The sequence below is a fragment of the Melanaphis sacchari genome, unplaced genomic scaffold (assembly GCF_002803265.2).
Source record: "Melanaphis sacchari strain LSU unplaced genomic scaffold, SCAv2.0 Contig0_pilon_pilon, whole genome shotgun sequence".
NCBI classification, from domain to species: domain Eukaryota; kingdom Metazoa; phylum Arthropoda; class Insecta; order Hemiptera; family Aphididae; genus Melanaphis; species Melanaphis sacchari.
Window position 1 is genome coordinate 640,348 of NW_020270366.1, and position 24,250 is coordinate 664,597.

General features: G+C 23.6%; 2 protein-coding genes across 11 annotated transcripts; both read left to right on the forward strand.

Moving 5' to 3' along the window:
- The first annotated feature begins 25 nt into the window (after window positions 1–25).
- LOC112604171 (acetyl-coenzyme A transporter 1-like) lies at window positions 26–5,367 on the forward strand. 4 transcript variants are annotated; one of them, XM_025353107.1, is made up of 10 exons: window positions 26–313; window positions 379–651; window positions 713–839; window positions 1,830–1,989; window positions 2,063–2,217; window positions 3,226–3,416; window positions 4,241–4,425; window positions 4,494–4,614; window positions 4,680–4,895; window positions 5,122–5,367. In XM_025353107.1, the coding sequence occupies exons 2-10, from the start codon at window positions 418–420 to the stop codon at window positions 5,299–5,301; spliced, it is 1,569 nt and encodes a 522-aa protein (XP_025208892.1). In that variant the 5' UTR covers window positions 26–313; window positions 379–417; the 3' UTR covers window positions 5,302–5,367. The 4 variants fall into 4 exon arrangements, with proteins under 4 accessions (XP_025208892.1, XP_025208874.1, XP_025208883.1 ...); XM_025353089.1 differs by having other exon boundaries at window positions 26–302; XM_025353098.1 differs by having other exon boundaries at window positions 26–295.
- Window positions 5,368–9,454: 4,087 nt separating this feature from the next.
- LOC112592342 (acetyl-coenzyme A transporter 1-like) lies at window positions 9,455–23,687 on the forward strand. 7 transcript variants are annotated; one of them, XM_025336375.1, is made up of 12 exons: window positions 9,462–9,485; window positions 18,454–18,564; window positions 18,651–18,713; window positions 20,496–20,730; window positions 20,820–20,946; window positions 21,056–21,215; window positions 21,301–21,431; window positions 22,000–22,190; window positions 22,257–22,441; window positions 22,515–22,635; window positions 23,058–23,270; window positions 23,339–23,686. In XM_025336375.1, exons 4-12 carry the CDS (start codon window positions 20,539–20,541, stop codon window positions 23,519–23,521), a joined length of 1,503 nt encoding a protein of 500 aa, XP_025192160.1. In that variant the 5' UTR covers window positions 9,462–9,485; window positions 18,454–18,564; window positions 18,651–18,713; window positions 20,496–20,538; the 3' UTR covers window positions 23,522–23,686. The 7 variants fall into 7 exon arrangements, with proteins under 7 accessions (XP_025192173.1, XP_025192160.1, XP_025192147.1 ...); XM_025336362.1 differs by lacking the exon at window positions 9,462–9,485 and adding an exon at window positions 12,587–12,781; XM_025336382.1 differs by lacking the exons at window positions 9,462–9,485; window positions 18,454–18,564 and adding an exon at window positions 12,587–12,781.
- The last annotated feature ends 563 nt before the right edge of the window (window positions 23,688–24,250 follow it).

Sequence of the window (24,250 nt, forward strand, 5' to 3'; positions counted from 1 at the left end):
CTTGTACGTGGATTAATTTTTTTTTTTATTACTATTTATTTAAAATTTTTACAATTATTAATATAAATTAATTATTTAATGATTAGTTGACCTCTGCTAAGCACTAAGTGCTAATAATTAATTACTATAAAGTATAATTACGTAAATGTAAAATAAAAAGAATGTGCAAAATAAAATTTTGATTAATATTGTGTGTAATTGGTCTTCTTTAGATGACATCATCTATGTACCTGTATAGTTAAACCTACCTACCTAAGTCAGTATTACATGTATAAAAATATCATTAGGTGTACAAGTAATCAGTAATTTATTAGTAATTTCATTAATATTCAAAAATCTTCTATTGTGTAGTGGTTTTATTTTAGATTTCTGTTATAGTTTTCAAGTATTATTCATCAATAACATTAAACACATACAATGAGTAAAGTCAAACCAAGAAAGGCTATGGCTTATGAAGATAAACTAGAAAATTGTATTCCGAAGCAAAAGAAACATAACTTAAATGTACCTAAAGCTGTACCTTGTACTATTGGCGATAGACTTAACATAACAATTTTGTTATTTTTGTACACACTACAAGGAGTACCACTCGGACTTTCAGCAGCTATACCAATAATAATGCAGAAAAAACACATAACTTATACAGAACAGGTGGAATCATTTATAATGCAATATTTTATTTATATTATTAATTAATTGTATAAAATTTTAGGCCCAATTTAGCTTTTCTACATGGCCATTTAGTTTGAAATTATTATGGGCACCTATTGTTGATTCTATATTTTGGCCAAAGTTTGGTAGAAGAAAAACCTGGCTTGTTCCTGTACAATATTTAATTGGTAAGTTTAAATATTAATAAATTTGTTAAATACAAATCATTGCTCGATTTTTCTAGTAAAGTTATGTAATACGAGGTACATTTGTGTATGAAGTGTTTATTATATAAAGATTATAAGGTTATTGCAGTGGCAAATGTTTGGGCTTATCCAATTTCACAGTGTTAATAAATAATTACTCTAATAATCATCATAATCAACAAAATGTAAACAAATTAAAATAGATTTTAAAAATAAATATAATGTGTATTAATAAATAAAATTATTTCTTATATATATATATAAAGGGGAAAAGTGAATTTATATGAATACACAAAATATTGTTACTCTTGTTCTCGACTTGTCAATAATCGTACCCGAGTCAAAAATTTCCAATATTTTGTTAATTTTTATATTTTACAATATTCAACTAGAAAAACTGTATAACTATCTTTTCAATTTTAATAATTGGTTAGACTTGATAACTAAATAATTTATATACAGTGTGTTTTTTTTTAAATGTAATACTAAATAATTTTGTCCAGTGACATCAGATTGACATGCAGTTTTCGGAAGGAGATAGAGAATATATAAATACATATTTCTTGATGATTTTTACATTTTTAGATCTTTTTGTGTGCGCGTGCGCAATATAACTTGCATTTTTTTAAATGGCAACAGGTGTCTTGAATACCAAATTCAGATAGACCAAATTTTTTTAAGTAAATTTGATCCTTTTTACCATAGCATTAAAATTAAAATTGACCAAATGACAACAAGTTAAAGTTTTGATTAAAACTATTGAATTTTTCAACAATCATACTAGAAGTACTAAAATCTTATGATTAAATAATATTTACATAAACTATAATGTACTTAGTTTATATTATGATTATTTTTTTTATTGTAATATATTTTTTATATATATACAATAAATTTAAATATCTAAAAAAGAAACTGATGATTTAATTTCTCTTAGTACGTTATACATATTAGATTGACTTAATGTTTCAGGTTTTTTTCTGTTATTTTTGGCAATGAATATCAATGATTGGCTGGTGCTTACAGAAAATCCAAACACTACTTTTTTGACATTAATGTTTTTTTGTTTAAACTTCTTAGCAGCTACACAAGATATTGCTGTTGATGGCTGGGCATTAACAATGTTAAGAAAGTTAGTACTTGCATGATTGCGTAGTTTTTATTTATTTTTTTTTTTAATAAATTATTTTAATCAATAATTACAGAGAAAATGTAGGATATGCTTCAACATGTAATAGTGTAGGACAAACAATAGGTGCTTTTCTTGGCTATGTAGTGTTTATAACATTAGAATCACCTACTTTTTGCAATAAATGGCTACGATATACTGAAAGTACAGAAGGTTTAATCACATTACAAGGTAATTATAAAATATATTACAAAGTTAAAATCATATTAATATTGTTGATTTAATATCAGATGAAATTTATTTTTTGTTTTTGATTTAACGTTATAAGTTTTATCCTAATAAGTAGGGCTCGAATTTTGTAGCAAAATAAATCCTTAAAAAAACATTTAAAGTAGCCAAAAAAAGCAAAATAAGCTTTTATTAAATTTAATTCTAAAAAAACAAATTTCAATTACACATAAAATTAAATATTAAAAATGGAATTTACAACCATGTATTTAGTCAAGTTACTTTTATTAAAACTCATTCTATTGAGTGTTAATATATTTTTATACATAGAAAAAGACCTTTCTATGTCAACTGATATAATCGGTGTATATTTCTTGTAAACTAATTCATTTGAATCGTAAATACAACTATAGATATTGTAGATAAAACTATTTTGGCACAATAACCATAGTTATTTTATCAGTCATACATTATTTACTGGTTTTATAATTTCTGGTAATATAAATATAGTCCAAGTATAATATATATATAGGAATAAGTTAAATTTTCAAGAAAAATATTAAAAAATCAAGAAAAAAGATTCAAATAGAGGAAAAAGCAATAAAAAGTAGATTTTTTGGAAAAAAGCAAAAAAAAAGTTTACTTCATTTAAATCTGAACGATTAAAATTGTATTTATTTATAAAAATTATCTTTCTATCATACTCACCTTAAAAGAAGCATTTGCTACAAAATCCAAGCCTTACTAATAACTACTGTCCTTTTTTTTATAGAAAAATTTCTATGCATCAAATCATCTCAATTCTTAATTTATTATAAAATATAAAATGATGACTTTATAAACTAAAATAATTAGCTTGTAAATTATTATAATAAGTTATTATCATAAAAACAAGCTAAGTGGATTTCATCTACTATTTTTACTGTTTTTTTATTGTATTAAACATTTAGATATAACTTATGCAGAACATCTTCATTTCTTTTTACTAATTTATCAATTTGCTTTTTTTAGGTTTTTTATATTTTTGGGGTTATACATTTATGATTGCTACAACATTGATAGCTATATTTAAACATGAAAAAAAACAATCAACTCAACATGATAGCCTTGATTTAAATTTATATCAAACATATAAACTTCTTGGAGATATCATGAGATTACCGAGCGTTAAAAGTTTATCAATAGTATTACTTACTGCTAAGGTAAATTAAAAAACTAGATAAAAATTATTGTATAATGTATTATTAATTTTAATTTTTAATTGAACAAGTAGTATACTATCTATTTATTAATTTTTGCTCATAAAAATAATAATTTAATCTACAATATGATTTTATAATATTTATTTAAATGCAGTACATGCTTAATCATTACTTAAAATTGTAATCTCTGAGTAATATTAAAATAAAATAAAAATTATAATTTTAGAATAAAATTATTTACAATATTTTAATACAATTTCAAAACAAAATAATTAATATTTCATTTTATCAATTAATTTTTCTTGTCTATTGTGTATACTGTATAGTGTATAAATTAGAAATATCAAAAAAAAAAAAAAAAAATGTTTAATCATAATTAATGTTCAACTACTCTTTTGCAATCTTAAAATAAATTATTTTACATAAATTTAAATTTATATTATGGTTGACAGAAATTTGTTTCATAATGTATGATATGATACCTGCAACTTGAATTGAAAAATTATACACATAATTTATTAAATTAAAATGATTTGGTATTCTGAAATATTTTATAAATTTTAACTTATTTCTATTTTGTTAATAAATAATAATAATAATAAAATTACTAAAGAAATAAATTTATAAAAGGATGGGGCGTTTCCCATTCCAATGCTCATTTATATTTTAAATTATGCAATAGATTTGTTATTTATTTATATTATATTTAATTTTAATGTTTAAAATTTAATTTAAAAAAATTTTGTTAAAAAATATGATGCATAGGTAGTTTTGTATATCATATGAAACATTTATTATTTTTTTATTAACTATAAAATATTTAGATAGGGTTTAGTGCAATTGATGTTGTTTCTAGTTTAAAAATCATTGATAAAGGTATTCCTAAAGACGACATTGCTTTAATTGGGCTATTATCAATACCACTTCAAATTATTATACCAGTATTGATAACAAAGTACACAGCTGGACCTAAACCAATGAATGTATATTTAAAATCTATACCATACAGGTGAAACTATTTAACATAAAATAAACATGTATATATAAAATAATTTAATTAAAAATTATCTAATCTAGATTATTAATTGGTATTGTCATTGCATTTATTGTTTACTTTACACCATATTTTATTGACCAAGATGGTAAAGTTTCAATATTCTATTATATAATAGTATTGAGCTCATTTTTACTACATCAGGTATGTAGTAGTATTAATTTATAGTTTTTATTGTTTTTTATTAATAATTTTGTTTTTGTATACAGTTGACTATGTACTCAATGTTTGTAGCTGTGATGGCGTTTTTTGCCCGTATAAGTGATCCATTATTTGGTGGCACTAATATGACTTTGTTAAACACATTAACAAACTTAGGAGGTGCTTGGGCTAATACTGCTGCATTATGGATGACTGATTTTTTGACGTACAAACAATGTTCAATTAATGAAAATAACACATGTTCCACTGAAACAGAAATTAATGTTAGTAAAAATTCAAACTTTTTCTTCATTTTTAATAATATCATACTTTTTATAGTTAAAAATTTAACACAAAAACATTTAATGAAAAAAAAATATTTTTATAAATTATGTTAATTTATGTTTCAAATTTATTTTTGGTATTTTATCATAACATATGAATTTTTAATGTTATATCATTAAATAGGTCATTTTTATTAAAAATATTTAATATATGTTGATGTTTTAGGCTTGTCAAACATCAGATGGAAAGTGTGAAATTACAATTGATGGATTTTATTTGGAAACTGTTCTATGTACAATTTTTGGAATAATATGGTATCAATATTTTTCAAAAATAATACGTAATCTGCAATCTAAAGACCTGAAGCATTGGCATGTTGATGCTAAAAAGCATACACAGTTATAAATAAAAAAGAAATTGTTGATTATTACTTATTATTTATTTGTTATATAAAAAAAAAACTAAAATATATATTTTATTTATTGATTAATTTCATAATCTAAACGGTGCACTGTCTGCTAAAGAAATAATATTATAATTATTATTTACAGGAGCACCTGTATTACATTGATCTGAAACATTCATATGTAAATTTATCATTAGGGGAGAGGACTTGTAGCATTTTGATATATGTTTTGTACTATTATAAAAATAGCAGAGTGAGAAGCCAATACATTTTTACTGCTTTGTAAATTTATTTTATATCAATGCATATTTTGAGGTTTTTTTTATTTTCATAGTATATTTCTTCTATTTTATACTTTTTGATATATATTTTAATAAAGTAATAATTTTACTAATATTTTCTCCATACAACAAAAATTAATGCATTTAAATTTATTTTTAATTTTTACCGTAATATGGTTATTGATCAGACACAATTTTTCACAAGTTTCCCTTTATAGAAGCACCTTGGAATTGCTAATTAAAATAATTTTATTTATAGGTAGATTACTACATAAAATATGATCAATTATCTACACTTGATCATTGTAAAGTAATAAGCTGTTACTAAATCAAATAAATTCAGTATAAAAAAACAAAACAAAACTGGTCTTTAATTTAATACTTTATAGATATTTTGGGTGTTAGACTACATATTTATTGACCTTTTTAGAACCACAAGTCCTCTGCTTTAGTTATAATACTTTCCTGATACATCTTGTATATGTAATCAATATATAGGCATTTAAGTATAATATGATTTAACATGTACATACAGCCTATATGCTATTTTGGTAGAAATATAATATCGGTATTTATCTTATAATTATACTTTTATTTAAATATAATTTTTGAATTTATAAGTATACCTAAATAGCATTGAAATATTTACTAGGATAGTATGAGGTATGAATCTTTCATATTATAGATCTCCTTGATCTTATTTTAATAATTTTTTTAATTTATTAGAAAATATATATTCATAGTAACTATGTAACACTTATTAAACAACAAATAAATAAAATATTTATATTAAAATATAATTAAACCTGTCTACATAGTTAGTACATAATATAATACAATGTAAAGACACCTATATATTTACTATTATATTTACCTGCTCTATTAAAGTATGTATATGTACAACACTTGTTCCAGCAAATTGTAAATCACAACCTTAAACTTGCCAGTCTTTCAAAAACACATGTTGTGACTTGTGATATTATATTGTATAGGAATCTATGTGAATTTCTTAGGTAGGTACACTAATTCATGAAAAACAAATTAATATAATAAAGTTAATAGTGTCCTTGAAATATTTACTTTTTAAATATTTAAATTTGATCTTTAACCCATAATATCTGTTAGCTATTGTTTTTTATATTTACGTGTGTTCTGCATTTCTGCATAAGTATTAGTAACTTGATATAAGTACCTTTACTTAGAAGCAAATATAGTATATATAGTATTATTATAATATACTTATATGTAATATTATAATCGATTAAATTAACCTTTCTCAATACATATTTTTTAGATAGATGTTTAAATGTAAAATTGAATTATTCGATATTCTGATGAACATTTGTAGACTTGAGGATAAAACAATCATGTGCAAATGCAGCGTATACTTAATGGCTAATACTAATACTTGCAGAATTTTACGCGATATACCTAAAACCAGTAAAACCTACTTACTGACTATAAAGTATAAACAATGTATAGAACAGGGGTCGGCAATTAAATTCTATGGAGGTCCAGAAAATCAAAAAAAAAATTTCGAGGGCCAGTAAAAACTAAAAACTCAGATATTAGTTAATAATTGTTGTATTATCGCAACTATTATTGTAAATAGCAATAAACGATAAAAACCATCGTAATCTCTAAATACATCATAAAATAGATAAAATATATATTATGTGTGGAAAACCGGAATTATTAAAAAAATAAATATTTTTTGTGGTCCAATTATTTTTCCTTCACAGACCGGGTTTGGCCCGCGGGCCGCCTATTGCCGACCACTGGTATAGAACTACCTATAGAAGTACAATACCTATACAATAATACTAACGTAACTTAATCAAATAAAAAAAATGGTATTGAAATAATTGTTATCTTTTTTCAATTAATATCTACATATTCCTATCCAACTAGCCGTGGGGACATTACATTGATAATTTTAGTCCACAATGCCAAAGCATCTTAGATTTAAATAATAATAAAAAAAGTGGAAACATCTGCATCTGGTAATCAGTGTAATCAATAAAGTGATTTTATTATTTATTAATTTAATAATATGAATTTAATCTTTAAGCAAATGTATACTTTTATTATTATTATTATAAATATTGATTTGAGTACGTTATAAACACAATATGCACGTATAGCATTGCCATTGTATAAGACGTGTTACAATTCAACAATTGGCTACCTATGTACAAAAGCGATATCATGGACTCTGGTGGTAAATAAAAATTATATTGACTCAAATATTATGTTGATCTTAAAATAATTGTTATAGTAAATTTATTAATAACAAATTTACAAATATGTCAATTCCAGAGAATAAAAAAAACTATTCTTAAACAAAATTATAATCACTATAGAAATATTTAAGATCAATGAATATAATATATTTATTGATATATAAATTATTTTAGTTAAGAATAGCTTTTTTAAATACCTACGTAGTTAGTTTAAATTATTATGATTTTCCAGGCAAGATTATAAAAGAAAATTAGTTACATAGGCTAATACAAACGCCAATAATTGTACATATTAATGTGGAATTATATGTATATAATGTGCGTGGTGTTCGTTCCAGATGTGGGGGCTTGTTCTCACTTCTAAATCCATCTCTGTAGATTAGTGACCAAATACCCAATAGATACTGGAAATACTTGTAAATCTAGGAGTATTGTTTATTAAAAACCTAACAAAGTGTAAGTACCTACTGGTGTAGGTTAGTATAGTCAGTATAGGAATATATTATACAAGATCTTCAGGAAAATATGAAATAATTTATTAAAAAGCAAAAAAATGTACATATTTACTTATTTATTTTTTATTGAAAAAAAAAACTATATACCTTATTACCTTAACATATGTCATTAAAAGCTACAATGATAAAAAATTGCATGTTATAAAATTAATGTCTTTAAAGTGGTGCCCATTTGTCTACAATCTACATATACGTCAATCTATCCCCCCTCCAAAAATTTGTTCTGGGTACAGCCTTACAGCCTTGTTATAGTGTACTTATCCATCATTGTAAAATATGTTAAGAACAACTGCACGTTGTAAACCAGCCCATTGGTCTATAATTACTAAACGGCAGTTAAGTTTTTGTGTTAAAAAATAACATGGCCCATTTATATTTTATAATTAGTTCTGCCAACATTACTTTCAAATTTTCCCGTTTTTCTGGAAAACCTCGTGTAGTAAGTACCTATGGGTTCATCATTAAAACTTACTATTTATACAAGATATAATATTCCAATTTAATTTTTATACATTTATGGTATAATAATATGATATCGTACATGAATCGTATTGTATAAAACAATTAGTGTTCATACAAAATGAGGGTAATTAAAATTAACTCTATCATTACTAGTTGTTTGATTATTATAAATAATAAATTGACGTAACATTATAATAATTATTTACATAAACAAAATTATTTTAGTAAGCTATAAACTAATTCGTGATATTATTTCTATTTTAACTGGGCAATTAATCGATCATTTAAGTCTTATGACCGAGCAACATAATCTCAGTTATAATAACTTATAAATAATAAATTATAATATACAAGAATAACAGAGATAATAATTTTTTACTAGAAAATATATTATAAATATTTAATGTGTATATCAATTTTCTAATTGGTGCTTCGTTCAGAGTTTATTTGTCATACCTATCTACAGTCGTCATTCGTTCCGTATCATATTAAAGTGAAACGATCATTGACAACGTAGATTTCTCATAATTTATAATTTAATATCAAAATTGTTGTGGCACGTTAGCTTTGTTTGAAACGATTTGATATTAAATTAATTATAAAAGTGACACTGAATTTTATTTAAAAAAAACCCAGTTAAGACTATGAAATAACAACAAATTATTTATCAAACATCTAGACTGTAAGTAGATTTTTTTCTTAAAATTAGAGCAATTATAAATTTATATACATAATTAACCATTTTTTAAAATAGTTAATAGGTATCTAAGCATTTATATTGATTGATTTATATTAAAGTGATTAATGATAGAATAAGTTCACTTATTTTTATAGTACTTTTAAAACATTTTATGTTTATTTAATAAATAAGTATAAAAGTAATTAAAGTTTTAAGACATTTTGTTTTAGTGCATCGTGTATATATGAAATATACGTACGTATATTATGCAGGGTAAATAGTAATTATATGATAACATTTAAAATACATTAAAAAAAAAACCAAATTGTATTTATTTTTTTTTTAATATTATATTTATTTATATAGTAGTTATGAAAATTACATTTATATTTTAATAAAATTGTAAAATGTCTTTTCAATCACCAAAATTTTTACTATTTAAAAGTTAAAAACTGTATTTTTAATAAAATTGAACTGGAAATACTTTAGCACACGCACTTATTTAAAATCTTATAATGTCACTAAATGGCTACGCATCAATAATAATAATAATAATAAGACAAAAAAAAAAAAATTAAGAATCTAGTTAAAATCTTATAATTTAAAAGATTACGAAATTTAAACGAAAACTATTTGCTTATGATTAAATAATTTTTTTTCGGATAAGTCTTTTTCAACTACTGATATTTTACACATACTTAAATACCAATCAGGTAAACCCTATCACTACCAAGTCTATTAATATTTTGATTATTAAAACATTTAAAGACGTTTAAGTGTATTTATATTATGCAGATATCTTATTAATTATTAAATATTTTTTCAATATTATTCATTAGGTACTGCTGTATGATATTGTTTAAACACTTTAAACTGTTATATGATAATTTATTGAACATATTGACACACTAGGTTACATTCATAACTTACAGAATTTTCTGTATTTAGTATAAATAATAAATATATATTTTACTATGGGTATACTCGGTAAACTGAAGATGACTCACTTATGTTCCAGTGAAGCGGTAGAGATTAGTGTAGTTGCTAGTTGGGATATTTTTCTTTGAATGATTGTATTTAATAAATTCTGAAAATTTGTAGAAACAAATAATTATTTAATTAATGTATTATAGTATATGCCGTATTGTCTTAAATTATTTGTAGCTTTCAATTTTCCGTAATATTTACGTGATTCTGCATTTTCACCTCTTCAGATTTTTATTTGTAATTCATTATTAGGTACTCATGTAGGTACTTCAGTAGTCAGTACTTTCACTACTTCCTAACTTTTGAATATGTTGAATTAGAATTATATATAATTATTGTAATTTCGTAATTCGAATAACTATGTAGTGTAAGTAGCTTATAGTATAACCATATTAGTACAATACTAAAAAATTGTATTATCTACATTCAAAAAGTAGTTACATAGATCCCTATTTATATACTTAAAAATAGTAATACAAGTATTTAAGCATGACTATTGGATATTTAAAGCACTATTGCAATGTATTGGTAAAATATATAATACTTATCGGTTTGGTACCTATATTACCTACTCTACATGGTTTAAATTTCTATAGAGTAACTTAACTTCTATACTAATCTGCAAATAACTGCCCAATAACAGCTTCGTGTAAAATGTAAACAAACAAACATAGTGGTGACTGGTGTTAATTTCGTTTATTTACATGATCATAAAATATCGTATTTGATAAGCGGCTACTATAGAACAGAAAAGAAAAAAATGTTAACATAATTATATTTTTAGTTAAAAAGGGCTCCCTAAGTTATTATAGTGTATCACCCAAGGGCATATTTACATGTTTCCCGCGTGTAGGTCTGTGAAAAATTGCCTCTCTAGATAACTAAAATAATATATTGCACTAATTGAATTATCACTTATAATTACCTATACTATAAAATATATATTAATTAGGTAGGTAAGTATGCAAAAAAATTTTTAAAATGTTATTTAAATAATAAAATTTAATTTCCTAAGTGTTAAACTATTTTTATTGATAATTAATGTTAAAGATACATTCTTCAAACTTGTATATGAGTTTATATCAATTTATGCCAGTTGTATCAACATTGTACTCGGTAATCTTTGATATTAATTTAACTCTAATTTCATACTCTTTAAATTTTTTCGATTTTTTGTGATAGATTAATAAGTGATGCATAAATTTGAGAAACTTTATCATTAGGTACAATTAAATTTCAATAAATTTGATATCGCCCCTTTATTTCATTAAAACCGGGCCCATCATGATCATGTTATGAAACTTTTAGCGGGAATATCCGAATATCAATTGTTTTTCACGCACAGTACAGTAGGTTATGGTTATATACTATAATATACTCTGTTTCAAATAAGGATACGAAAAAAATATCGACTGTATCGAAATGTCCATATTTTTACATCGATATTTAAATTTCGATATTTTTGTTCTGATAGGTAGTGATATTTTGATTAGATGATGACAGGGGAGGATCCAGAAATTTTCCATGGAAGGGATCTAATCACAGCAAAAAAAAGCCATCAAATAAAAAAAAATATTTTGACTCGATTACAATTTTATTCGAAAAAATTATCAAAATTAAACTATTTTAATTTAAAAAAAAATTAAATATCAATATTAATTTATCGTTTCTTTTGGGGGAATATTCTCAATATATCAATTTTGACATCGGTTTTCGCATCCTTAGAGTTTCAAATAAGATGACTCGCGTTCGCGCACAGTGGACCGCTAACGGTCCGCACTCATTGCGCATTTACGCAAACACTTCGATTAAGGCATTAAGCAGTAAGCACTAAGCACCTAAGCAGCACGACGCGATGACTGATTTTGCAACGCGGGCGATGGCAAGCGATCTACTCCGATGCAAACCGAACGTAAATTCGGTCGTTTGCGCACAAGTCATCTTATTTGGAATATTGGAACAGAGTATATATATCCCTTGGAAGAAATTGACTAATTACTTCAGCTGCTTTTATCTGAACAGTCTGTTGTTGTGTGTTATCATATTTTATTATCTAAGTGATTGATAAACCGGCATGCGTTGTATTATTGTTCATCACGTTTAAGTATTTTATTTTCATTTTGTTACCACGTAAAAATGGATTTTCTTTTTTTCTACTTTATACCTTTATATTTACGCTACAGTTATTTATATTCGTTTATTTCCGTCGAACCGATTGTAAATATTGTTCTCTAATCGATATTGGTAGACATCGTTTGACATATCATCAGCATGTTGTCCAAAATTGAATCTTTATTCATTTTTCAAATTGAGTGAGTTAGTTTTACAATTTATAGCATGAAAAACGAGTAGATTAAAATAGATAAAAAATATATAGGATAATTTAGGATACTTGACGATACATAGATGTCTTATCGTTTATTTCCTTTGATTTTCACAAAATTCATAGACACTGCGCAAATATATAATAAGTATTAAATATCCAACATTCAAAATTAGAGTTTTAATATATTTACACCAGGGTTAAAAATTTAATTATGCATGCGTCTTTTTCTTTTTGAGATTTTTAAGTTTCTATAATACAGCTTTAAAAGGGATCTTAAGTTTAATTTTTAAGCTTCTTTAATAATAAACAACAATTTTAATAATTGTATAGGTAATGCATAATTTCAAAATAAACTAGAATAAATCAAACAACTTTAAATAACACAAAAAAAGCAAAAATAGGTAATATGAAAATAATGTAGTGTTTTATATTAAGTAAATACTAATATAAATAATTGATGAATATTTCAAACGATTATTCATTTTTGAAATACGATGAATAATTATTATTTTTTGAAATAGATTGAGTAGCATTGGCAGTAAAAATATTCGTTTTTCTTGAATATTTTGTGAATAATTTGACATTTTTTCTTTTGAGTTTTGATCTCTTTCACATAAGTACAATTAAAATCTAATTTGTTTCTATAAACGGGAAGAACCACCATCAAAGTTTAGGATTGACATATTTTTACTAATTCATAAGTTAATAAATAATAACAAACATAAAAATTAGTTTTTAAATTTTTAAAAAAGGAGAAGAGCAAGTTAAGGTGTTAAGTGCTGTGGTGTCGTTTTTTTTTTTTTTAGAGGCAATTTGTGTAATTGCTAGTGTCTAGTACTAAGCTTTTTATATTGAAGTTGTGAATGTTAATAAAAATTTAAAAATCTAGGAATTAACAATTGACGATAACTGACGCTCGCACTTATTACAGACTGCTTTATGATATGTGTGAATGTGCAAATTTTTTGTAATTTCGCAGAGTAATGGTATTTTATCAAAAAAAATTCACTTTCATTTAATATTTTTTAACAGAATTAGTTTATATATTGTTTACCACTTTTAAATTGGTTGGGTGACAACTAACATTCTTTGTATATTTGCATGTAACTAAGTCAGCTTAAAAAATGTCGAGTGAGCAAATCAATAGGTGGTTGCCCAGGTCGAGTATATCTTCATTAAACTGTAATGTATTTAATTCAAATTCAATGATTAATCATTTTTTATGAAATACGGTTCTGAGCAAATACTCATAAGCAGAGCTCATAATTTCTAGCAGTTGTATGTTGTACCTATGTTGTTTTTTTTTTTTATTTGAGGTGCCGTGGAGATGTCCACGTGAGTTATAATTTTTTTTGGAAAATCAAGAAGCTGTGTACGAAATTTTATATTGCTTATTTTTTCATGTTTTGAAGTTTAAATGCTATTTTAACTTTTTGAGTTTGTTTCAATACGTTAGCCTTCAAAACACATTTTTTCTTAATTATAAGAAGTAAGTACGGTTTAAATAGTCTTGAATATTAATATCATGTTTACCTGTTCTTCTTAGAATCGGTACGGGGCGAGAGGAGAGCTCTGCGACATGCTAGCTATATGATAAAAGCTACTAATTTATTGAAATAATTTTATTTTTAAATGGTCCATATTACGTGTAAGGAAGTAGAGGACAATTTTAGTAATATCGATTGTCATATACCCACCTTTTGATGATATACCTCTACCAACAACTGAGTCACCAAAAGACCACAAATTAACCGGTTTCAGATGGCTCTCAAAAGTCGATATTGCTATCTTATTTGTTTAGACTTTCAACCCCCAACGACCACAAATTAACCGGTTTCAGATCGGATTCAAAGAGTACGACAGAATTGCGTGGCTACTCAATCAAAACATATACTAATTTGGTCGGAAACACTTTATATTAAACAATGAAAACAATAATTCAAAAAAACACTATGTCCGTTCGGCGACAGTCTTCCTCTGTCGCAAAAATTATTTCTACCTATATCAAAAAAACACAATTGACGACCGTTTACATATACGACAGTCCCCATCGTTTTTTAAAAAAAATGCCCTCATTTTTAAGAGTATATAATATTATAGTGTTTTATATTTTTGATAATTTTAAAATTTCCATAATATAATATTTTTTTTTTCTTATATAATATAAAGATTAAAGGTATAGAAATAACTTAAACATAGACATTTCATAATATGTGTTGTTTACATCAGATTAATATGTACTTATTTATGAGTTGTTTTTTTTTTTACATAAAGGTATAGAGATAATTTAATCATAGACCTATGTTTTGTTTTACAATAAATTAATATATACGTATTTATGGAGGTGGTTAAAAAATTTTATAGTATGGAAGTATATAACTAACTTAAACATAGACATAATAAGTGTTGTTTGCAATACAAAAATGAAAATCGTTATAACATATCTTCTTTTTTTTTTTTATTAATTAATTTATTATTCCTTTCTTTAAAGGGAAAAGGGTTGGTTTAAGGATAAAATTTTATTCAGAGTTTGTAGAAAATTGCTTTTGGATGAAGTTTACTATTTTTTCGAAACTGTCCCTGATCTTTTCATTAACAATCTCGTTTTTGTGTGCTTCTGTTTTTTTTTTTTTATTTCTGCGGTATTTGTTGATATTGAAGGGTTTTTCATTACCTTTTAATTTGTGTAAGTTATATTCTACCTTTCTTATGCTTTTTTTATTGATTATAATGCCTTCAAATCCGAACCCTAATCATTAGGTAACTAAAACTATAAATATATTTGAAAATTTTGGAAAAAGAATTTGAAACTCTTCAAGGGCCAATTAAAAAGCTATTTCGAAAAAATTTAACAACGTCGTGAACAAAAATGTTGTTATTAAAATTAAAAAAAAATATTTCAAATGTGTTATCGGGTAATAATATGAACATGGAACTTATATCTGGTTTCCGACTTTCTGCAGATTTCTCAACAAGTTTTCTCGTCACCAATCACGTCAGTAGACATCGAGCGATATTTCTCAATGTACAAGACTTTACCCAGTAATAACCGCAAATAATTTCATTTTGAAAACTTATATATAAACATTTAATAATTAATGAAACTTTAAAGATAAATATATCTTTAAAATATCATAAAAAACTTAATTTTTATTACTATTTTTTTTTTAACAAGATAATTTTTAGTATTTTTAGCATATTTTAGTATTCATGCATATTTCAGTGTTAATATGAATTTTTTTAAGAAAATATTATTGCGCTAATAATAATAATATTTAGAGCTATAAGTTATGAGCCCTGCTTAAGTATATATTTGTTTATATTTCTGAGTATATTTCATGAAATATGATATCGCTATAATATTGCTATTAGAAATTAATATTTTGCTTTTAATTTAAAACATAGCATTTATTAAATTATTAATTTTTATAATAGTATAATTAACCATTAGTATATATATTTATATTATATAATATTTTTATTAACTTTTGAGTTAATACCAACTTACAATAAAACAGAGTGCAAATGTATAAAAAAACGCAATAGCATAACATTAATCTAAATATTTTGAAAAGTCATAGGATTTATAAAATATAATAATTATTAATAATATTATATATAACAACTTGAAGCTCCAATAAATAATATATTTGAAATAGATACAGCTAAATAACTTAAATTGTTTTGTGTTTAGATATCTCATTTCATCAAAATTTTAACTTTGTGTCTTAAAAAAAAAAAAATTGTGTTTAAATATCTTTTAAGTTTTAGATTTTTAGTTTCATTATGAAGTACTTATGAGAATCATTGTACCTATTGCATTTTCAAATTTTTTGTTTAAAACATTTTTATCTTTAAAATAAGTCGCACATTTTCGTGTTTCTAATGTATTTCGTAAAAAAAAAAAAATTGAACTTTAATTGCTTATAAAAATATCATAAAATGTTTATAAATAGCTCAAAAAAAGTTAAAATATTTTAAAAATTTTACAATAAATTTTAATATAAACATTCAGAAAAATTTTCAATTATTTTAAGTTAATATTTTTTGAATTACAATAAACTAAAAAAATATATAAATATTGTACATATTATTTAGATTAACTAGATTCGATCTTCTACAAACAACATAATCCAATTTAAAATCGAAGCATTTTTTTTCTTCTATGAATATAAAAAGTGTACCCTTGGACATAAAAAAGACATACATTGTTTTTTTAGATTTTATTGATTTCAATCTAAAAATATAATTATTTACAAATGTACATTCTTAAGATTCTGATCGGTGGTGGATAGTTTTTTTGTTTATTATCACGTGATTATTGTTTCCTTATGGAGACATTTATTTTAGTTTTCAGTACTGAGGGTGGTTTCAAAAAGAACTAGTTAAAGTCTTAGGTAGGAAATTATATGCATTTTTTAAATAATAAGGATAATGAAGTCCTAGGATAAACGTGGCTCTTTTTGAACTATAAATAGATTGCATTTAATATTTTCTACTTCTTTAATTTATGTTGATAGGTACTTCACGTTTTGTTTTTTGATAAAAAAAAGATTGAAAAAAATAATTCAAAATTCCTCATGAGTTAGTTTAACTGGTGCAACACGAATGCGTACTTCTTACCTTTTTATATTTGAAAAAAATACAACACGGTTGTGAATCTTTTATCTAATTAATTTTAATTTCTTGCATCTGTTAAAGATTCAGTTGCCCATAATATTAGTAGAAATGCTGCATCAGATGACATACAATTGTTCAGTATATAATTAGTGAATTTAAAATTATCAGTTGGGCCATTTTCAATTAAATAAGCAAAAGCATCTTCTATATCTTTGAGGGTAAAAATCCAAATGCAAAAAATTGTTTTGACCAAACACCTAGTAGCTAGTTCAGATTTTAAACTATAACTATTGAAGCCAACAATATAAAATTTAATTAATTTTGTGCGTAATCGTGTTAAATTTTTTCAAATATAAAAAGGTAAAAAGTGCACAATCGTGTTGCGCCCGGTAAAGTTTTAAATGATAAAAAAAAAAACATGAAAATGTACAACATTTGTAAACTACGTTGTAGTAAAATGTAAAATTATATTGTTATTATTTTATAATGCTTAAAATGTAATATCAATTTGTGAAGGTCGCTTTTGTTATAACAGCAATTTAAAAATATTGAAAACATATAAATATAGTTATATTTTTTTTAAATGCATTTATTTTGAAATTAAAATTTTGATAAAATTAGATATTTTAACAAAATATAATCATTTTTTTTTAATTATTTTTTTTTTTGCGTACAAATGATTTAAACTTTTAGCATTATGTATTTTATTATTTTCTATACACAGAATGAAATTTTCAATAACTATTATTGCTTAAAATAGTATGAATTTTAAATATAATACAAGAGAAATCATCTTTAGAAATAGAATCTTACCTATTCATTTCATTTGTTTAGAATCGTTTTTCATTTACACTTAATAAAATAAAACCCATCATTGTTTTTTTTAATCGGACTTTATACATAATATAAATTATTAAAATATGATAGTTGTTAATTATTATATATATTTTCATGTGTACAAATACGTTTTTTATTTATTATCTAGTTAGTATTGAAAATTTTGTTTACTAATTTTATATATTCTACATATTTTTATAGATCTTGTAGGAAGTGATAGTCAGCCGTACATAAAATAAATTAAACAGTTTTTATATAACAGATAAAGCCGTAATTGATTGAAAAATTAATGTGATTTTGATTGTAATATTGGTAAATAATAGATATATTTTATATGAAATGAAAATGAATTGTTTGTCATAACTCCAAATCGATATTAACCATTTATTATATTTCAGTATATGGACGTTTATGGAAAGATGTAAAATCAACTCATATTAATTAATCTATTTACTTTTTTGGTGAGTAATTTCATTCTATATGACTAGATACATATAATTTAGTTTGAAATTTATTATTGGGTGAGATATTCAACACGTATCTTACTCTTTTATAACGGTGAAATAAATTGCTAAATTAACCACAGTTACCAAGTTGGTCATTTATTTTAATAAAATTATGAGTAAAAATATATATAAAATTAATATAGAGGGAGCGAAAATCAATCATGGAAGTTTGTGAAATTATAGGAAAGAAAATAAGAATTGTGCAAATCTGCTGAATACACTCAATAAGTCTAGAATTACATATCTATTTATACCTATTAATGTTCATGGTACGGCAATAGGACAAAAATTGATAAATCTAGTAATACCCACTGATTAAACGTGTGGTAAATGATTTTACATACCTTAACAACTATGCAAAATATAATAATTTTAATAATAAATATTTGGCGTTGTTATGATAAGATTAATAGAGTTATCGAAGGAAATTTGTTAACAACATTTTGGTTAACATATTTTTCAAGGCTCTAGAGTGTTTAATTAGTGTTGTGCTCGTAGTTTTTAACGTTATATCGTTTTAAAGTGTCTCCAAAAAACTTCGTGGCTATATAATATTATATATATTTTTTTCGATTAATATGTTTAATATAGTAAAATAAAAATATTATATATTTTTCACTTGAGAATTTCGAATTGGCATCTTTCTTTTTTTTCCAAATAGTCTAAAATTGTTTATTGAAATTTGTATCTATTATATTTGTTTTCAATTCTTAAATAAATTTTGTTTTATTAAAAAACTAAAAATTCAATTGCAAAGTTATGTTAAGGTTAGATTAGGAGTTATTTGTATATTTTTTTAATTAACGTTATATAAACATATATTGAAAATTCAAACAATCCTCTTTTAATATGGTAGATCTAAAATACTCGTGTTATACATATTTTCTTATTAATTAAAACATAACTCTACTTTGATACCTATTATATATTTTTTTATTTTGTATATTTTTAGTTGGTATATAAAGCATAATGTTATTGTATGTTTTAACTATAAACACGAAAAATACATGCTTTATGATGTATTAAATGAAAGTAATTAGATACTCCTCCGTTATATCACGCGCTGATAATTTTAACTTTATATAATCAGTGATTTTTGTCTTTGATATCTTGAAGAAGTATATTTAATATTTATTAAAAATATTATATTATTTGAAGTAAGTCTAAGAAAAATGATTTAGCTATACATAAAAAGTGGCTCAGGTTTTCTCACTTAATTTACTTTAAAATTAAAAGATGCTTTAATTTCATTAAATGATAGTTAGGGAATTATTGGTAATAATTTTTATAAATATTTTTATCATGTTTTTAGTACATATTTATGTATATTTTAACACAATTTGTTTCAAAAGGAAACTTTAGTGTTGCGGATGATTTAAAACATTCTTTTATTCACTGATTATATTATAATAATGGCTTTGCTATTCGGCTTGACACTATTTTGAAATTACAACTTACCAGTGCTAATAAATTAGTAAGATGTTTGAGAATATACTTAAACCGACTAATACTGAACTAAACTAATGTATAATACAATATAATATAACCTACATATTAAAGTTTTGTGTTACTGATGCATCTTTTATTAATTATACATTTTATACCATATTCTATACTATAGTCTATAATATATATATAATATATATAAATAAAATATAAGTGTTAATTAATATAAATTGAGATTTCATAGTTTTAATAACAATGCATTAGGTTTTAATTTTTTTACTGTTATTTCAGATACTTATACATAACAACTGACAGTTGTGAAACATAATTGAAGATGATTGAGACTACTCATATTGAATCTTTAATCGAAAAACATGACACTCCCATTAAAACGGATTCGAAAGGAGATAAGCGTAATATTTTTGTACTATTGGTGTTGTATACCTTACAAGGAGTACCATTAGGTTTATCCTTAGCAATACCTATTATTATACAAAACATGCATCGATCATCATTTAAAGAACAAGTAAGTAAAATAATAGATGATTTACTAAAAAAAAATCTTACAACTTAAAAGATAAAATAATAATAACATATTTTATACTATTTATATAGGCTAAATTTAGTTTGGCAATATGGCCATTCAGTTTGAAGCTTTTGTGGGCGCCATTAGTTGATTCTTTGTTTTTACGAAAATTAGGCCGTCGAAAATCATGGTTAATTCCAGTTCAGTATTTCTTAGGTATAAATAAATTTTTGAAATAACATATCATTTAAAAAGTCAAAACAAAATAGGTACAATTGAAATGGTACCTAAACATTTTTAATCATGTGTTTTGATTATTTTATAGGCATATTTTTCTTCATTACGGGTTATTATATAAACGAATGGTTAAATAATGAAAATAAACTAAATATTAATGCTTTAACATTAATATTTTTTATTTTAAATTTCCTTGCTGCCACTCAAGATATTGTTGTAGATGGTTGGGCATTAACCATGTTAAAAAAGTTTGTATTTATCATTATTGGAAAAAAAATAAAAGTTGTTTATTAATAAATGAGTATTAAATATTATTAATTCATTATGTTGTAGGCAAAATATTAGTTACGCTTCAATGTGTAATAATGCTGGACAAATCTTCGGAATATTTTTGGGTTATAATTTGTCGGTTTTATTGATATCGAAATCGTTTCTACCAAACGGTGCAGTTATTACTTTACAAGGTAACCTAGGTATATAATAATAATGTTTTGAGTGTACGTCATACTTTCCTAAAATGTAAATTCAAAAAAACTTCTTGCTGCACCAGAAAATTAGTTACAAAATATACTTTTTTAGTTTTTAATTCGCAAACCACACATCATTAACAAAAATAATGTAGGTACATAATAAATTATTCAAGTATCATCCATATAATGTATCAATGATTTTATTTTTATTTTTTAGTAATAAGTGATATAATTACATAATAGCTATAAGTGTAGCTAAGTTTATAATTATTTTATATTAATACATTATATAGTTCTCGAGTAAAGATAATAGTGTGGCGAGTCACGGGTAACCTTAGAATTTAAAACAAATTATAAAATAATATAATTATTAGCCATTCACTCTTACACATTTTCTTATAAATAAATTTGTGAGTATAATTTATATTATACGCTCCGAATTTCAATACATCTATCTTTAACCTATATATACATATATTATTTTACTCTATATTAAATAATTTTATTATACACTTACATAAAATATAAATGTATTTTTTTTTAATAATAATATTTTGTTTAGGATATTTTTATTTTTGGGGAATTATTTATATAGTCGTTACCACGTTGGTAGCCATACTTAAATATGAAAAAGATTGTTTAACAGAATTTAATGCCGTTAATCTTAGCATTGTCAAAACGTATATGTTACTTTTCAGTATAATGAAATTACCAAGTATCAAAAAGTTTGCAATTATATTATTTACTATTAAAGTAAGTGTATTTTTTACTAAAATATTAAACAGTATACTTATATCTACAACATTTAAATTAATTTAGATGAGTTTTTGTTCAGTCGATGCCGCGTTTAAATTGAAACTTATAAATTGTGGAATCACCAAAGACGAAATTAATTCTATGGATTTGTTAATTATACCTTTAAATTTATGCTTACCATTTTTTGTTGCAAAATTTACATCGAAAGAAAAACCATTAATAAATTATTTCAATACTATACCCTACCGGTAAAATTATCACCATAATTTTATTATTTTTACTACATAATTTGTATGTTTAACACTTTATATTATTTTTTAGATTATTATTCGGTGTAATTTTAACACTTATCGCAAGCTTAACACCTTATTTTTTGGTTCAGACTGGATCATTACTTATGACGTACAGAATATTTTTAGTGTTAATGTATAGTTTACAACAGGTAATAAATATATTCACTTTAAAATTTTTAGTTTATGGTTGTCTATTAATCGTTTGATAGTTTTTATCCTTTTCCGATAGTTAATTAAATACCTAATAATTGAATAGGTACACAATTAAAATATTTAAAAATGTATCTCATAGTTTCAATAATACTTAACTTTATAGCTGTATGGTTTTCATATTATAATGAATATAATCATATTTTTAATATTCTGATTTTCGACTACTAATATTGATTTAATTATTTTTGTTTTTAATTTTTTTACAAATTTATATTTTTGTTCTTTTATAGCTGTTTATACCCCGTGTCAAACATATGAATAGATGTCTTATTTCACTGAATTTTTAACAAATGTTTAACTGTTCTACTGTTTTTGTTAACTCATTAAGTCATAGATACCACGTTTATTTTCATTTTAGTTGAGTGTGAATGTTATGAAATTAACATCAATGGCATTTTATGCAAGCATAAGTGATCCAAAAATCGGAGGTACAAATATGACTCTGTTGGCAACTATATCTAATTTAGGAGATGCGTGGAGCAAAACTGGATCTTTATGGCTTATTGAATTTCTATCTTTTAAACGATGTTCAAACGGTCCTAGACAAATTTGTTTGTCAAATAATCAGAAGGTAAAACAGTAAAATAAATAAATCAAGCAAATATTGTTAAGTTTAATTATTCGTCTATATATCTATAGGAAATGTGCAGTTTGTTTGGTGGAACCTGTGAAGTTTATATCGATGGTTTTTATATAGAAACTATCATATGTACAATTTACGGAATAATATGGATTTTTATTTTTAGAAATATCATAAATAATCTTCAATCCAAACATGTAAAAGAATGGCATGTAGAAATGAAAATAAAAGAACTATATTGATACAATGATGTACTGACTAAAATATTAATGTAAATTGTTCAATGAAACATTTTAAGCTTTTGCATTATATTTGAAATATTATCTTGTACTTTAAATTTCCTATATTTTTATATTAGGTAAGTCTTAATCCAATATATGTAATCAATCAGTAATTAATCTTTCAGAGTAATTAAAATTATTGTTCAAAACAAATATTGAATTATAGTTCAATCTATTGGCTATTTGAATGTATATTTTTTACGTTGATCATTAATAAATATTTTTGATTTGTTGTTCCTACTGCAATGTTATATTTTTAGTTTCCTGGATTAGGTGCAACTATACATTTTTAGTTAATTTTACAATACGTATTTGCAAATTTTCTATTTTATTTTATTTTATATGTTTTTTTTTTTTTTAATAAAATAACTTTTAATGTATCATTGATGTAATTTTTTGTCGGAATCAAAAATATACAAAACTTTTTGATCATATATATTATATAACCAGTGGCGTAACTATAAAATTCTAGCCCATGTGCAATATTATTTTATGGCCCCTAAAAATCATTATATGAATAAAATTAGACAATTATACGTATATATAAAATGTATAATTATATTATGTATTATAATATTTATAATTCATAAAATATATCATAATTAATTAAATTATACTTATACATGAAATAAATGATATAATAATATGTATTTTTATACTCTTCGTAATATAAAAGTTTATGGTTTTATC

Excerpts from the sequence above, each read along its gene's own strand:
- LOC112604171 (XM_025353107.1), top strand. The coding sequence starts at position 418 with ATGAGTAAAGTCAAACCAAGAAAGGCTATGGCTTATGAAGATAAACTA. Across the intron at positions 1,990-2,062 it reads GCATTAACAATGTTAAGAAA|AGAAAATGTAGGATATGCTT; the intron begins GTTAGTACTTGC and ends CAATAATTACAG. Across the intron at positions 3,417-4,240 it reads TAGTATTACTTACTGCTAAG|ATAGGGTTTAGTGCAATTGA; the intron begins GTAAATTAAAAA and ends TAAAATATTTAG.
- LOC112592342 (XM_025336388.1), top strand. The coding sequence starts at position 20,539 with ATGATTGAGACTACTCATATTGAATCTTTAATCGAAAAACATGACACT. Across the intron at positions 21,432-21,999 it reads TGCAGTTATTACTTTACAAG|GATATTTTTATTTTTGGGGA; the intron begins GTAACCTAGGTA and ends TATTTTGTTTAG. Across the intron at positions 22,442-22,514 it reads TTCAATACTATACCCTACCG|ATTATTATTCGGTGTAATTT; the intron begins GTAAAATTATCA and ends ATTATTTTTTAG.